We start from the raw sequence: 17,932 nt of genomic DNA, 5'->3' as shown, positions 1-17,932 counted from the left end.
AGAAATGCAGTGGATTAAAGGGTCTTTGAAGTGTATGTGTACAGATCACTGAAGGTGACAGGATGGATAGATGTGGGATGCTCCAACCTTTGCCACGGCTGAGATTCTCCAGTCCTGCTGCTGTGAATGAAGATTTGGTTGAATAGTAAATTCTTCATTGTCACAGGCAGTGGTGGAGGCGTGCAATATTGGAGAATTCCGGCCATGGTATTTAAGAAGCGTGTGGGCAACTTTTCTTTATTTGCTGAAGCAAGAAGAACATAGGAGAAGGGGTTTGCACTAGGACTGTACAAAAGACTAGTTAGGCCATAGTTGAAGTTCTGCACACAGTTCTGATTATCACATTACAGGTGAAATATGATCATATCATTTGATTGGAGAGACAGGAATGCTTTCTTTTGACCATAGGAGGGTAACAGAAGATTTAACTGTAGTGTATAAAAATTAGGAGAGACCAAGATAGAATGGATAGGAAGGACCTATTCCTCTTAGTCAGTAATCGATTGGCATTGATTTGAAGTAATTAGTGGAAGGACCAGAGCAATGTTGAGAATTGTTTTCACCGAAAGGATTGTGGGATTCAGGAATTCATTGCCTTAAAGCAAGGAGCAAAACCCTTATCACATTTAAAAATTAAAAAGTGCTCTGCACTTGAAATACTATTAACTACAAGGCTATGGGCAAAGAGCTGGAAATTGGAATTAGGTGGGGGAAGACCTTTTTCAACTAACACAGACTGAGTGGCTGCCATATATTTCTATGATTAATTCTGTCTGCAAAATAGCAAACACATGGGTGTTTGTGTATTAGTTGATTTCTAGTGGTGTAGAACATGCAGTGGGGCTAACATCCACATCAAGCAGGACTGGTGGTGCTCAACTGTACCAAGATGCAGAAGCAGAGGAGGGCGACTGTTGGCCGAAGCTGTAGACAGAGATGCAGCTGAGAAGTATGTTTAGTGGGAGGCTAACAGTCTGGGAGATTGCTATAAGTGGAGTCTCACAGGAGGCAGCTTGGGAATCTCATTTGTTTAATATTTTTACAAATAATGTGGAGTAACAAATTGCAAGCACAGTGATTACATTTGCAGGTGATAATTATATTAACTAATTTAATTAAATTGAACTATTAGTAATGTGATAGGTTCCAAAGCTGAACTGGGCAAGCTACAGGAGGTTATAAATATACTTAGGAATAAATGATAATTTATTCTTTTACCGGACATGAGCATCACTGGCTGTAGGCCAGCTTTTATTGTCTATTCCTAATTATCCTTAAGAAGGTGGTGGCAAGCCACCTTCAACATGGTGAAATAAAAATGTTTCACGTGGGAATAAGATACCCATAAGAATATTAATTAAACAGAAACAAAATAAGATGCATTGAAAATAAGAGATTGGGACCATTGATGAAAAATTTTGAGGCTATCATTACAATGCTAAATAGAAATGAGCAAAGCAAGTCAGATGTTGGGAGATATTTAAATAGGTCAATAGAATCCCCATAGTGCAGAAAGAGGCCATTCAGCCCATTGAGCCTGCACCGAAAATAATCTCACCCAGGTCTTATCCCCACACCCTTACACAATTACCCAACTAATCTCCCTGACACTGAGTTTACCTAATTTACATGGCAATCAACCTAAACTGCACATCTTTGGAGTGTGGGAAAAAATCAGAGCACCTGGAGGAAACTCACGCAGACTTGGGGAAACTTGCAAACTCCATACAGGTAGTCACTCAAGGCTGGAATATGAACCCGGTCCCTGCCACTGTGAGGCAGTAGGTGTAACCAATCTGTTTCTTTCCAGTCACTGATGCAAATAACGCTTAAACTTAGCACCACAGTTCTGGTTACTACCATACAAAGATAAAACAAGTATGAAAGGGTTGTTAAAATTGAAGTAAAAGACGCAGCTATTAAAATGAATTAAGCCACATATACAGCAAAATACACAACTTCCAAGATCTAACAGGGGAATTGGAGGCAATAAACACATACTAAGGAACCATGTGAAGGATGAAAGATTGAAGTGTGGGGACATAAAGAATAGGCCAAGCAACTAAATATTGTAGGTCATGAACAAAAGGAACATAAACAAAGAAATCATGAATGAATGAGACATTTGTTGGCTAAGATAGATTGAGGAACTTCATTGAAAGGCATGATGGTGGATAAGCAATGGCTAATATTTAAAGAACAAATGTATGCATTGCAACAGTTATACATCCCTTTCTGGCACAAAAAACACAAGAAAAGCATGGCTTACCAAGGAAATTAAGGATAGTAGCAATCTAAAGAGGAGTCACATAATGTTCTCAAAAAAGTAGCAAGTCTGAGGATTAGGAGAATAGGAGAATGCCTGAAGGCATAATAGACTAATGACCAATGGGTCACGTCAGGACTAAGACAGTCAAGAAGGCTGCCCAAGTCTTCATTGGAAAATATTACACCTGCCTTGGCAATAACTTGCATGGCAACAAGAGGGTCTGCGAGGAGATTGTCATCATCCCCAGCGAGAAACTGTGCAACAAAATTGCAGGGTATGTGACACACTTAATGAAGCGCATTCAACATGGGCCTGTCCGAGGCATCTCCATCAAACTGCAGGAAGAAGAGCGGGAGAGGAGGGATAACTATGACCAATGGCTTTCTGCTCTGGATCAGGAGATGATTGAGGTGGACCCGGATACCAAGGAGATGCTGAAGCTACTGAACTTTGGCAGCTTGTCCAATCTACAAGTCACACAACCTTTGGTAGGAGTGGCCTTCCTGACTCCAAGAATCTAAAGTTATTTGTACCACAATGTTCTCTCATTGTAAAAGACAAAAATCAAAAAAAAAGAGCAAGTGGGGATACAGTGTAGCAACATGGATAGCAAGCTGGCCACAAAACAGGAAACAGAACGTAGTGGTTGAAGGTTGTTACAGATTGGCGAATGTTAGGAAGTGGTGGAACTACTATTGTTCAAATCTATATAAGTAATATTGACTCAGGAATTGGAAGTACACATTCAAAATTTGATTATGGTGCTAACTTGAGAGTTATAATTAATAGAGGAGAACTGTGACAAAATATAGAAAGAAAATTAATACAGATTTTTAAAAATTAATTCATGGGGTTTGAGTGTCGTTGGCTAGATCAGCATTCATTGCCCAACCCTAATTGTCCTTGAAGGTGTCTGTCTTCTTGAACCGCTGCAGTGTATAAGCTGTATGAACACCCAAAGCACTATTTGGAAGGAAGTTCCAGGATTTTGACAGAGCAACAGTGAAGAATGAGCATGTATTGGATAAATAAACAATATACCCAAGTGTCAGCTAGAAGGAAAAGGTGGCCATGTACACTTTGGAAAATAACTGCATACCTGAGACATAAGAAGAAATTCTGTTGCAGCAGTGAGTGTCCCATTGACAGGAATAAAAGTGAGCGGAACCTCCACTCAGAGACAGGACATTTGATCATATGCAATCACACAGCAGCCAGCCAATTAACTATGCAAAGCCAAGTAGCATGGCCTGTTGTGCAGCGGGAGTGGGCAGAAAGTAGGCAACACTGCAGTTACCTCATGGGGTCAAAGGTCTGGCCACCATATTTAAAAGGCAACTAGCCAGACAATCACTCCCAGCATCATCATTCTATTTGCCTCAGATATTGATTTTGACCTTGAACCGCTGTCACTTCCTGCTCACATATTACACTTGGATTTCTGAAGCTGTAGCCACCCTTTCTTCTATGGTCAGCCATGCCCCAACCACCCTGGACAGCTGTCACCTGAGCTCAATGCAATTCCAACCCACCCTCCAGAAGCTGATATTTTGTCTCACACAAAATAAAGTGTCCCTGCCTGACTTATTTCTTGCTCCCAAGAGCATCAATAGATTCTCTCCATAGGTACCAAGGAAATGGGAGTACAGATACACAGAGCACTAAAAGTAGCAAATGCCAATAGAAAAGCAAACGAAGCACTGTGATTCACTTGTGGAAGAATAGAATTGAAAAATAGAAATGTTATGTTGAACTTCCGTGCAAAATTGAAGGAAGTGTATAATCAAGGAGATTTGGTCTGCCCTGGAATGCTATTGAAACAAAAAAAAATCTGTATCAACCCAGACCTGATCAGCCAGATATTATATCACCCAGATATGTTGAAAGAGACACTCTGAAACATATTGGGCACTTCCCATACCTTGGCAGCCACCTCTCTCAAATGGACACCATTGACAAGGAGATCCAACTCTAGATCAGCTGCACCAGCTCAGTCTTCTACAAACTACAGCAGCGAATGCTTGACAACTGAGACTTCTACAAGTCAACATTCTAGTGTAAAGAGCAGTTATGGTCACCATATTTCTATACGACAACAAGATGTGGATGGTGTATCAGTGATAGAAAAGCACACTAGAAAAATTCCATCAGCAATACCTACTCTGGATATAATGGGAGAACCATCAAACAAAAGCTAGTGCCCTTTTTGAAGCCAGCTGGACAAGCATTGAGGCAAAACTCATACAAATTCAAGTACACTGAATTGGTCACTATGTTCGGATAGCTCAAAAGTGACTCTTCCATCAGGTCCTGTTTCTCTCAACTGACAAACAGCCAAAGTTCCGGGGAGGACAAAGAAAGCACTTCAAAGATATTTTGAAGTACTGAAAGCACAATAACATTGATATTCATGACTGGGAAGAGATGGCTACCTGTTGTTCAAAAGGGCGACAACTTGTCCATCAGACTTTGGGGTGAAACATCTTAATAATGAGTCAGGGCGGCTATAGTGAAGGAAAGAAAGGGAAGTAGATCCGGCACTCTGGATCCCAGTACTTCATGTGATTTCCTGCCTCATGTGCTCAAAGATGCGTGGGTTCAGAATCAGCTTGTTCTATGACCGGAAGACCTATGACAGAAATTTGCAATCTTGAGTAGACGTCATTCTGGAATTAAGGGACTGCCGACAAGCCAATGACACCAGACTTCCTGCAGCATGGTTAAGTTTTCACAGCTTTAATAAACTTTGAAGCCTCAATTCAAGTTATAATCAAATCATTTTGGAAACTCTCTGGTAAAAGGACAAATGTGCATGTTGTTAAATATTGATTAGAATGCCATCAAAACACAACATAACGTGGAGATGCTGGCATGGACTGGGTGGGCACAGTAAGAAGTTTCACAACACCAGGTTAAAGTCCAACAGGTTTATTTGGAATCACAGGCTTTCAGAGCGCTGCTCCTTCACTCATCTGATAAAGGAGCAGTGCTCCAAAAGTTCATGATTCCAAATAAAACTGTTGGACTTTTACCTGGTGTTATGAGACTGCTTTCACTATCATATGGTTTTATTGTTATAGAGCATTTAATCTGTCACAAGTTCATGAATCATTGAAATCCTAATGAATTTCAAATCTTTATGATAAATTAATGAAGTAAACTTAGTCTGAACTTTATAATCAAAAAATATTAAGTGACAATTTGATATGCCTTAGTTTAGTCCTATAAAATGCTGCCTTATCATTCAATGGCCTCCTTTTTTTCAATGACTTAACTAATAGCTAAATAACAGAGAATTGTCATGTCCATATACTAATGCATTTGTTACAAATATCTCAAAGCACGTTCAATATTTATCCCATCTTGCCTTCATTTGGCAAGGTATTGATTTTAATTGTTTATAACTGAGAACGAAACGATAGTAGTTTTATACTGCAAGGGTCACATTGATATACAAAAATAGACTTCAATATAGCTGTGTTTGATATTAGAAACAGCTGATGAGATCTCAACACATTACTGTTTTTTTCGAACAGAGCTTTCTTAGAGATCTACTAAAGAAAGCAAACAGACCCTTTGATGAAGTGAAACTAGAAGAGTATACCCTGACAACGGTAAGAGTGAAATTCTATTAATTTGTTTTAGCAACATTTATTGGTTGCAAAATAGTTGGTACAGAACTTTGAAGGTCAGAAAGTAGTTCTTGCAAGAGAACGTTAGCTGTGCCAACTCCCCTACCCTTTCCCCCTTAGCCCTGTAAAGTTTTTGCTTTCAGGTGCCTATCTCAATCCCTTTTGCAAATTACAAATATATCTGCTTTCATCACCCTTTCAGGCAGTTCATTACAGATCATAAGGACTCACTGTGTAAAAAGCCTTTTCCCTTGTTCCATTTGATTCTTTTGTCAATCATTTCAAATCTACTTTTTTTAATGTCTTTACTCCTTGTGATTCTGAACGCCTCTGAATTGCGTCTTAGCCTTTTCTTTAATGAAAACAGCCAAACCTACGCAGACACGAGAAAAATGTGCAAACTCCGCATGAACAGTCACCTGAGGCTGGAATTGAACCCAGGTCTCTGACACTGTGAGGCAGCAGTGCTAACCACTGTGCCACCATGTCGCCCCTATGAGAAACACTTACTCTCAGATTTTTGCTGTTTGCAATCACTTGGATCTGGATTCCACTGTGCCACTTGATTAACCTCAAACTTTTGCTATGCCAATGGCAGAGTTGGGACCAAGTTTCACTCTGTGAAATTGTCCACCTGCTGCTCCAAATGCAACTGCTATTTTCAAAATTCAACATTACCTCCTCTTTCCAGCAGTTTACACCTCAACTTACCTGACTTAGAATGTTAGACCACTTGATCTATTGTCTGGATAATCAGATCTGTAATGACATAATTTCATTCAGCTGACTGCCTCAAACAGGTGACCCTGCACCGCCCCCACCCCTCCCCCCAGTCACCACATAATGGTCCTTCACAGCATTCATTGAGCTTTCATAATCTGCCTTTTCTCCCATTGGAGACAGCATTTTGGAAGTCTCCCTCACCAAAGCACCTGCACTGACCAGCACTAAATCCTGTTTCTGTGTTTTCTAAGCCCTTGCTGCCTCGTCACAGAAACAGGCTGCAACTGTCAGCAAACTCTTTGAACTCGTCCAGCCACGTTTTCCATTTCACACTGATGGTACCGACATTACCTGTCTGCTGTATTGGCTAACTCCCTAAATGTGCTATGTCTGGTTTCCTCCCATAATCCAAAGATGTGCGGGTTTGGTTGATTGGCCATGCTAAATTGCCCCTTAGTGTCAAGAGGACTAGCAAGGTACGTGGGGTTATGGGGATAGATCCTGGGTGGGATTGTTCTAGGTGCAGCCTCGTTGGGTTGAATGGCCTCCTCCTGCACTGTAGGGGTTCTCTGATTCCCTCGTAACTTAAGTCCTTCATTCCTGTAATCATTGTCATAAATCTGTTTCATTTCTAATTGCCTTTACATCCTTGCTAAAGTTAAAGGTTCATCATAGCTTCCTTGCTTCTGTGTTTTATGCCTAGGATCCCATTCAATGACTTTCTCAACCTAACCTGCCACTTTCAACAATTTGTGTACATTTATCTGGAGCCGTCTCTCTTCAAAATTATACCTTTAAGTTAATATTGCCCGTCTTCATTCTTCCTAACAAAATGCATTACCTCGCACTTCTCTGTGATAAATTTATTCTACTACATATCCACCCATTGCTTCAACCCTGTCTGTATCCTCTTGAAGTCTATCACTATCTTCCTCACAACTTTCAAGTTTTTTGTATTTTCTGCAAATTTTGAAATTGTGGCCTGAGCACCTAAATCTAAGTCATTAGTATATATCGAGGAAAGCAGTGGCCCTAATACTCCTGAGGCACACCGCTGTAAAGCTACCCCCAGTCTGAAAATCAACAAACTCTCATTACTTGGTTTCCTGGAACTCAGCCAACTTTGTAAAGGCCAATAAAAGGCTGACTGCCAAATTCTCCATTTTCACTGGCAGAGGTAATGGAGCATGGAAGACTGGAAAATTCTAGCCATGAGATCTCAGCTTCTTCAAACCTACCCAGCTTGCTTTTGAGGGATTGCAGTGAATCCGTACTTCCATATATTTTGGTCACCAATTTCAGAGGTCACTCACTCTCTGTGAATAGGCGTATTTCCAATCTATCTTTATTTTGTAGTGATATCCCTTACCTCTCCCATTCCTAATTCAAAAGATCTAGCTACTCCCTCTTTTTAGAAACAGCTTTTATACCACCTTGAATTCTATATTTCTCCTTGTCATTAAGAGCTCTAAGATTAGTTATCATTCCGATGGACATCCCGTAGACTTTCTGCTGATTCTTGCTTTGCTCCACCATTTGATGGGACCTAAACTGATCTCTCCATTTAATTTAAACGGATAGTTTGGTTGAGTTCTATAATTTTCCAAATAGAGCTCTCCGCCAGGATTGCTCGAAGCCTTATAGTTGTGCTTTAAAAAAATGTTCTTTAAAACAATTGTTTTTCCACTTACAAATAGGAAACTATTTATAATAATCATGGTTTAGTAGGTGAAACAAGCAAAATAAAAAGCGTGGGTTGATTTTTGAATCTTTACATGTTAAAGAAAGAATAGGTGTAAGTAAACATAACTAATAGCTGATAATTTCTTTTCTTCATTTTCCACCTTTGTACTCTTAATAGAGCACATATGTTTGGAAAAAGTTGGAGAATTTTAAATGATTGGAGATCACGTAGGAAGTGTCAAAAATTATGTGCCCCCCCCACTTCAGCAAAATGGTTTTAGAGATTGTCCCTCTATCTGTACACGCTGCTCCTTCCCAACATTAAAGCCATGTGTAAGGAGTCTCAGTGAAGTACTTCCCCCAGTAAATGTAAGGGGAAAATGTCACAGTATACTGCACATTCTTATGGAGGTGGACCTCACAAGAGAACAGGATATAACGCACAACCACATATATGCAGACACAAGCATGGGTGTAGCATGGCAGCACAGTGGTTAGCACTGCTGCCTCACTGCGCCAGGGTCTCGGGTTCAATTCCCAGTTTGGGTTGCTGTCTGTGCAAAATCTGCACATTATCCCAGTGTCTGTATGGTTTTCCTCACATAGTTCGAAAGACGTGCTGATTAAGTGCATTGGCCACGCTAGATTCTCCTTCAGTGTACTCAAAACAGGCACTGGAGTGTGGTGACTAGGGGATTTTCACAGTAATTTCATCCTGCTGTTAATGTAAACCTACTTGTGACCAATAAATAAACTTCAAGTTTACTTTAATTACTTAGATCTTCTATTGAGCTTTGTGATTGTTCCCTGTATTGGACACATTTATGCTTGGAGATGATATTGCATAAAGTATTTTACTCAAAAAGTAAACTGTTTTGGGATGTTTTGAGAGTGTAAAATGTGCTATAAAATATAAGTTATATTTTTCACCATAAATTCAGTCTCAGAGTACATGTGTTCATTTTAGTCTGCTTTTTAAATATGAAACTTCATTTCTGTGCAATAAAATGGCAAATTGTCAAATGTATCTGAAGTGACATAGAACACATATGCTACTGGAGTAAATGTGGTGTCAGTCTTCTCAGCTTTTTCCCTCTAGCACTTAGAGAACTTTGTGATTCATGAAACTGACACTGTTCCCACAGTGCCTTCAGGTTAAAGATTAGCAGTGGTGGTTACTTACTCATCGAACTGGTGAAATTCCCAGGAGTCAAATTGAAATCTTTGCCCCTGCAGCCAATTTGTAATGATGCCACATGGCTTCCTATGCTGTCTCAGGGAATCTAATACTTTGAAATGGTCCCTGCAACCACTTGTGTAAGCCTATTTATAAGTATTGCTCTGATGCTGGCAATGTTGTCATTCAATAACTCCTACAGCTGCCAGTCCTGATGGCCGCCATTTCCTGAGAGCAAATGATTCTCCTGGGCACAGGACAGCAGGCCTTAATTCCTTAACTGAAATACTATTATTTTGGATGCCAGGACACTATCTAATCAGCCAAAGTCAGCCTTAATTCCTATTTGGGCTTGAACCAGTGTGAATGCTCGTGAGAGAGATGGTCTTTACTGCTGTGTATGTGGCCTGTATAATTACTGTTAATATTCACATCTTTCCGACTTAGTAGCAACATCCACCACTAACAACCCTTCATCCATTTGTTCCACTTACATGGATAAGGTACAGTATTTTTTGTTGGTAAGCCAGCCTACCGCAGTAAGCGTGCTTCCATAGGTAACTCAAGAAGGGTATTCAGCAAATAATACTTCCAGTTTGCACCTAGAAATCACAAAATAGGAATTATTTGTACATCCAGGTGATTTATTGATCACCTATATTGATATATTGATCCCTATATTCTCAGTTGACCAGTATATTCCAATCTTTACCTCCACTTCAATTGCTTCATATATTGTCCGTTCAGTAGCAGTCTTCTCTTAATATGGCCACCTGATAGCCAACTTCCGAACATGTATTGACATGCGTCCCTGAAAAAACAAAATGAGTGTTAAGAAAGAAATAACTTGGCTCATGTTACGATTATCATTACGTTCATTAATGTAGCTGAATATTCATGTGATCATTTTCATTCCTGGCTTTAAAAAGTCAAAGTTAAAAGCTTCTCTGTCTATATTTCGGTCTATAGTAGAATAGCTTTGGTGTTGCCTGGAATGACATTCACAAATGCGAATGAGTGTTATATTGTTATATTATCTGTAAAGAGATAAGAAATAAGTGTTGTGTGAATATATAGCCTGGGGTGCCATATTTACAGTCGCACTGTGAGCATGTGTCAAATGACAATGTATGGAGAACAGCAAGAAATGCACTTGAAAAAGCACCAGCATTTTGAGACTAAAGTGTGGTTATTTCTAACCTGTGGGAATATAACACTGAGCTAAAATTTATTTCATTCATAACTTTAAAACGGTATAGTTGAAACTATGCTCCATGCACTTACCTTGTGTCCAAATTAGACACCCTCACATAATACTTGACACTATGTTCATTAGTGTTACAAATATTTGCTTATTTCATTCTAAATCTTTCAAGTTTAGTTAAAAGCAGCAATGAAATACATATATATCACTCCCTTATTCCCAGGTTGAGAAGGAATGATGTTCCTCACTTACCTTGATGCTCTTTTTCCAAGTATTTATTTTGTACTTCCTTCCAAAGTTCCTGAATTCACTCAGTTTGTAACCTGTTGTCACACTGAGTATAGAGCAGCAGTTCCCAAATTGAAAAAGCCGGGAGGGAGGATGGTTCCCATCATGTATAAAGGAGGTGCTTCAAAAGTCTGAAATTATTTATATTTGAAGACACTATGCACACTTAATTTTAAAATGAAAAAAATATACATTGGGGCAGGTTCTCATGTTGCGATCTCAGTGCGATTTGCAATGTCTGAATTTGTACTGATTTTAGAAGCAGAAGTTGCACCAAGTAAAATATCTTCTGCACAGTAGTCAGTTATTTGCCAGAAACAGCCCTGACTGGCCCAACTTTCACTGCGGCACAGTGCACAATGGTTAGCAGTAATGTCTCACAATACCAAGGTTCAATTCCCAGTTTGGGTCACTATCTGTGTGGAGTTTGCACGTTCTCTCCGTCTCTGCATGGGTTTCCTCTGAGTGTGCTAGTTTCCTTCTACAGTCCAAAAGACATGCTGGTTAGGTGCATTGGCCAGTGTATCTGAACAGGCACTGGGCTGTGGCGACTAGGGGATTTTCACACTAGCTTCATTGCAGTGTTAATGTAAGCCTACTTATGGTGCTTAATAAATAAATTTTAAACTTCCAGAAATTAGAGGGAATCCAAACATTGTAATCTGTGATTTTGATTGCCTGTCTAGACTACCATAGCAGGAAATTGGCATATAGTTACATCAGTGGCAGTCTGTGCTATTACAAACCAAATATCAATAGGCTCAGCAAAACTAGATTTAAGTTGATCTCTGTAAATGAGAAATGGCTGCCCTAACACATTGCGTGCTATTGCATCAAGCACCATTCAAATATCAGAATATCTGGAAAAGGGAAGTTCTGCAAGTTCAGCTTCTTGTTACAATCTGATTCAGGCAAAGGCAGAATGTTTAAAGTAACCAAATCACCACAGCAGTAAATGGCAAGAGAGAGAAAAAAACAGCCAAAGCAAGAACAGAAGCAGGTATTCATCAGCTCAGAAGTGTTTCTTTATACTTTGCTAATAGTCTGAACAAGTCATGCCAAAATTGTAACCGTCACTGATCTGTGGCATTAAAGTGTTCTGAATGCAGTATAACTGTTGTGGTTGTGGTATTTGGTATCCGATAATTAGGAAGGAATGGTTTTAAAGCATACACCTGAGAATTGGAAGAAACAAATAAAACCAGGCAAAGGAAACGCTGGAAATAGGATCCTTCCTGCCTGAACTTGGAGTTCACATTCTCTGGTTCTAATAAAGAATGCTGGCTGCAGTGTGTTGTCTGTGTTTCAGCTCTTCAATTCATGAAACCAAGCAAACTAACACGTGACTTGGAGACTGAACGTCCTGCCCTCAAAAATAATCCGTAAGATTTTTTTTTCAGATGAAACTCTTTCACCTGAAAGGACAGATGACGATAATCAAAAACGGTCCTAAGGTTGTTCCATGGTAACATTTATTAGCAAGAATCTCCAAACTCAAGGAAGAGGCTTTTCTGAATCATCATCATTTCCTGGACCACTACTTCTGGGTTTTGTTGGGCTATCTGTACGGCAATGAATTTAAACCTTCTTTGCAAAATAAGTAATGTAACATTTTTATCATGCATGAACAACAGAGTTTTGTCCATAAAGCTTTTCTCCACGGAATATATACTGCACGACAACGTAACTATGTTGCCTTTGTCTTTGGTACAGAGTGAAAAATGGTCAGAGAAGTTAAAGGTGCCATTCTGAAACACTTGCCTCAGCTTTGCACAAAATTCAATCAATGCTTTCCTGAAAGAGAGGCAAATGAACTGCAGGATTTTGCTGGGATTTCAAACCTGTTTTCTGAGCACATTTTCACAAAGGCCAAAATTGCAGAGTCCAACAGAGAACTGAATCCACAACAGTGATTAGACTCTGTTTAGAGAGACAATTCTAAAATCTCATCTCATGATTTGTTCTGGCTTTCAATGCAAAACGAGTAGTACAACATATCGCAAAGAGTTGTTGAAATACGTGTCCACTTTGCCTCATCGTATGTGTGAAACTGGATTTGTATAATTTATTTACATCAAAAGACAAGTATAGAAGCAGTTTGAATATAGAGCCTTGTTTGTGGTTGTAACTCACCAAATCAAAACAAAATTCCACTAATGGTGCTCCAGCAAATAGGTTCAACCAACACTCACCAAGTTAACGATTCTTCGGAGCAGTGAGCATGGCATAAAGCAGAGAGACTTTGGAGCACAGAATGGCGCCAGCCGCCACCCTGGTAACTTGGAGCCAATCAGAGCTACAGTTACAAAGAAGAATCATGGTGTGGCATCACAGGAAGCAGGTAGGTATTGACTGGTGAGTATTTTCAATTTATCTTATCTAAACTAGGGAATTTTAATAGAGATCATTAGAACATCAATTGAAATAATAAAATAAATAAGCATAGGCAGGACTTGATGCATCAATTAAAATTAGTTAAAAAAATGAATTCATTGGTTAACAAAAATACAGTAAAGAGGTCAGGGCAGATGATGTGTTGCAGCTGCAGGATGTGGATGCTGAAGAATACAAATGTGATCAAAGGCAAACACACCTACAGTAACCATCTGGAGCTTGAGGAACTTAGGTTCAGAGTTAATGGGCTGGAGGCATAACTGTATACGCTCTAGCCTTAGGCTAGAGTTGTCTGATTTAGTCCATGGTCAGGGACAGGAGGATGTGACTGAGTGAGATACTGTACTATACTATTTTGTTTTCTGTCTTAAATAATATGTTAGCTGAAAAAGTAAAACTATCTATGCAAATAAATGGAAGTAGCATTGAATACCAAATAACAGCCCTTTTTACATCATAACTGAATGTCGACTTAAATGGATAAGAAAGTCATATAGTGTAAAAGGAATGTCGGTTCAGTTTCAGTATTGAGGAAGACTAATTTTGCCCTTTCTCAAAAAGAGGGAAGCGGGGAGGCCAATATGTGTGTGAAAATTTGGGGGCAAAAGGGACTTAGCATATAAACGTTTGGGAATCTCAGGATTAGACATCTCACTAAAAGGAGTTCAGTGCCTTTCAGAAAAATTATGACAAAGAGAAAATCTATTTTCTGAACCATAAAATGGCCTCTACAAGTCCTTTGCTCCATTTCCACTAAGATGCTGGATGCTTGAATTAATTATAATTGATTCCACAGAACTAAAAGTTGAAAAGTTGGAGCAGTTGCGTGTCCTGTTGCTTACTATGAGACGTATTTTCTTAGGCAAAAAATAAGGGGTTTTTTTCACACAGGTAATGTTTTTGAGGGGCCTTGAACTAACAGTGCTTGCAGCACACACAGCCATGATGACTATGAAACCATTGCCGATTGTCAGAAAGACCCATCTGGTTCATGAATGTCCTTTAGGGTATGAAGTCTGCTGTCCTTAATTGGCTTAGCCTACATGCGACTCCAGACCCACAGCAATGTGGTTGACTCTTAACAAAATGCTCTCTGAAATGCACTCAGTTCAAGAGAAATTAGAGGTGGGCGATAAATGTTGGCCTGGCAGGCGACATCCATGTCCCATGAATGAATAGAACAAAAAAAAGCAGAGAACCATGCTGGGTGTCCAGTTTCTGGTCCAATTTGTTTTCAAGGGGCCTAATGTCAAGGGACTTATTTTCAACTACCGATATTCATGGTTCACACAGCCGGCTTGTTACTCCACATTCATGGGCAGGTGCTCACTGAATCTACAGACTGTTCCAAACTTACCTCCATCATTTCAACAAGAAAGTGAACTTTTACTAAAGTTCCTAATGTCTCAGTGGGCTAATTGCCCTGTGTGATCTAGCAACAGTGCTGAAAGATCAGAAAACGCCTGCTTCCAATCCTGGTCTCTGTCGTATTACTCTAAATGCAGAGTGGGCAGTGAGCTGAGTCAGAGCATAGTGTCCTTAGAAAGCTAGTGGTCAACTTTTACACATGGCATATGAATATTTAAGAATTATTTTGGTCAAAAGTCAGGGGTCGACTTTTACATGAGATTGACTATTACTCAACTATATAGGATATAAGATTAATAGATACAAAATTATTCGGACTCTATAAGGCTAAAAGACGTTGGAGCAGAATTGAACGTGGGAATTGACCCGGGTTCAATTCCCTGCATGGGTCACTGTCTGCGTGGAGTTTGCACATTCTCCCCGTATCTGTGTGGCTTTCCTCCGGGTGCTCCACTTTTCTCCCACAGTCCAAAGATGTGCGGGTTAGATTGATTGGCCATATTAAATTGACCCTAGTGTCAGGGGTACTAGCAAGGTAAATATGTGAGGTTATGGGAATAGGGCCTGGGTGGGATTGTGGTTGGTGCTGACTCAATGGGCTGAATGGCTTCCTCCTGCATGGTAGGGATTCTATGATTCTATGATTGCTGGAACACGGTTAGAACAATCAGAGGTTTGTGATCTGAAATGTGATTTTAGATGGTTGACAGTGCGGGACAATTGCTGATCGCAAAATGGAACCTCATGGGCAATTGCCTTGCAAAACTTCCCTGGAAACCTCCAGGGCTGCGGGGGAGGGGAGATGGTTTGGGGGGCAGATTACAGGGTAGAAATTCCCCAGTGCACCTTTGGAGTACCCCCCCCCCCCCATACTTGCTCTGGAACCTGGAAGTTATAGACCATTAAATCTGTGGTGTAACATATTCACCTACTCACTGCCATTTAAAATGTTTCTTTTAAGCATCAAACTCTATCTCGTAGCTGACCTAAGCTGAAATTGCTTTCTTGGTGAACTCTGCATTTATGAAAGAAAGGTTCTAGAACAGAAACTGGCTTAAACAAACGTAAACTTGCTTTATGTTGGGACTGAATCATTGTTGCACAGCCAGTTTGAGTACCATGCAAACAAATGTTCATCTGCATACAGAGTTCAGCTGAGGACTTTTATCTAGTGTTCTTCACTTATCACTTGTTGGGTAAAATTCACTTTATATTCCTCTACAAATTACAATCAAGTCCATTCCCAGAAGTGAATAATATTTGAATAGGTTAAATACAGTCTCAACACCATTGCTATGTTTAACTGTGTTAAAATATTGCACACCTACTATCTTTATGGACAATGGCAGTAATCTGGTCAGTTTATAATAACGTTTCATTGTTTAACTCCTGCAGGAAGATTTCAAGAACAAATATGGAAGAAATATTTAATGCTAATCTGACTAAGCTGTTATATGCATGTATGAATATTTGATGGTAGGGAAAAGTAATTATTTAAGTATCAGTTTGACCATTTTATATATATTTACACCTTTTCAAATAACTGTGCGTAACCCCAAAGTTGATTGCATTACAAATCCCCATGGTCTTCCCCTGCCTCACGACAAACAATATGCATCTGATAATCAACCTTTATCGACTAAAAATAAATGGAAAACTATTATATTTCCTAGCTGTAAATGCTCATCTTCAGTTGATAATATGCTAAGGTGCTGCATATTAAAAGATACTAAAGAATAGGACTAATGCAGGAATTTAATAGAAGCTGACAGGTATGGAATCTGCAAACAAAATGAAAATTGGCACTGAAAAAGTTATGTCTGCCATGTTTTTCTGATAGATTTGTTTTCATGCCTCAATTTCTCCTGCCTCTTGATCCTATAAATATTTTACACAATCTACCATGGTGTAAATAATATGATATTGTAATCAAACCAACATTTTGCGATACAAATCTGGTCATATATCAGCCTTTTATCAATCATGGTCAAAAAATACAGCTTAGTATCTGTTTGGCTAGGGGATCTCTTAAATTAGATACTGGCGCACAAGTAGAAAACAGCAACGTGGAATAATTAGCATAAACATATCAGATCATGGAGACAGAAAGACTGCAAAAGGAATTTTAACTTCAAACTATTATGATTTAACCCCTTTGCCAGAGACCTGTAGTGCTGCAACATTAAAAGCTGTACATTTCCTCATGCAACATTTTGTTTTTAAAATTCTATCTTCATTTAAATTTGCTAAAAAAGATAAATGTTTGATTCATTTTAGGAAACATTAACTTTTATTTTTTAAGCTTAAAATGTTCGATTCAAATCATGATGGAAAGTTGGGACTGGGCGAAATGGCAAGGTATGTTACTTTCAATACATCATTGATCTTTCAAAGCAACAATATTATTGGGCGATCTAAATGCATAAACTACAAATACGTTACATTTATTTTTTAATAGGTTGCTTCCTGACAAAGAGAACTTTCTCCTCAAATTTCAGGTAGGTGTTATCATCTTTAGAAGAGTACATTTGACAGCTAAACAATACTAAATCCATCCAACTGTATTTATGGATAAACAGAGTTTTGTTATTTTTAGCAATTGGGATGATTGGGCACTCCTTTCGACAATTAAAATGTTAATATATCCTCAATTTCACAAAAATACATTACACCGCAAAAATAACATGGTATTCAAACTCTAGAAATATGTGCACTTTCTGGAACTAAGATATTTGTTTTTAGTCACACATTTCTGTTTTGCTGGAATTTAAATATTAAATAGCACTTCAGCAATCTCCATAATCTATGACTTACCATGGGGAATGTATCATGTCTATTCATAGATTTATCAGTTTTATAGCACGTTAAGGAACCTTCATTTATTTTGTCATTCTGTCAGCAGGATTTGTTTTTCATTTTTCAGGGGGTGAATATGACTTCAAAAGAATTTAATGATATCTTTGACTATTATGATCAGGTAAGTTTTTTAAAAACCTGATTTATGAGCTTTTAATTAGCAAAATATATCAGGGACATGTTGCTACAAGAGAAGCAATTTCAGTATCTCAAAGGGGAAAATTGCCATTTTGCATATGAAAAGGGCTCAATAGAACTAAATCTCATTTGATCCTTATACGAAGTACAATAATATTTAACAACCAAACATTTTTCATTGTGAATATCAGTTGTAGAAA

At 38.9% G+C, this 17,932-nt stretch overlaps 1 protein-coding gene and 1 pseudogene across 1 annotated transcript in view; both read left to right on the top strand.

The window, feature by feature from the left end:
* calb1 (calbindin 1) overlaps positions 1–17,932 on the top strand; it is a 52,233-nt gene that overhangs the window by 26,313 nt on the left and 7,988 nt on the right. The window contains exons 6-9 of the mRNA XM_080194389.1: positions 5,806–5,883; positions 17,041–17,096; positions 17,197–17,236; positions 17,662–17,715. Coding sequence (XP_080050515.1) covers positions 5,806–5,883; positions 17,041–17,096; positions 17,197–17,236; positions 17,662–17,715 — 228 coding nt within the window. The remainder of the gene's footprint in view (positions 1–5,805; positions 5,884–17,040; positions 17,097–17,196; positions 17,237–17,661; positions 17,716–17,932) is intronic.
* On the top strand, positions 2,389–2,790 carry LOC145347055 (small ribosomal subunit protein eS17 pseudogene; annotated as a pseudogene).

This window comes from Carcharhinus amblyrhynchos, chromosome 8 (genome assembly GCF_965287045.1).
Source record: "Carcharhinus amblyrhynchos chromosome 8, sCarAmb.v2.hapA, whole genome shotgun sequence".
In the NCBI taxonomy this organism is placed as follows: Eukaryota; Metazoa; Chordata; class Chondrichthyes; order Carcharhiniformes; family Carcharhinidae; genus Carcharhinus; species Carcharhinus amblyrhynchos.
The sequence above is the reverse complement of the archived record's forward strand: the minus strand, read 5'-3'. Positions and strand labels throughout refer to the sequence as shown.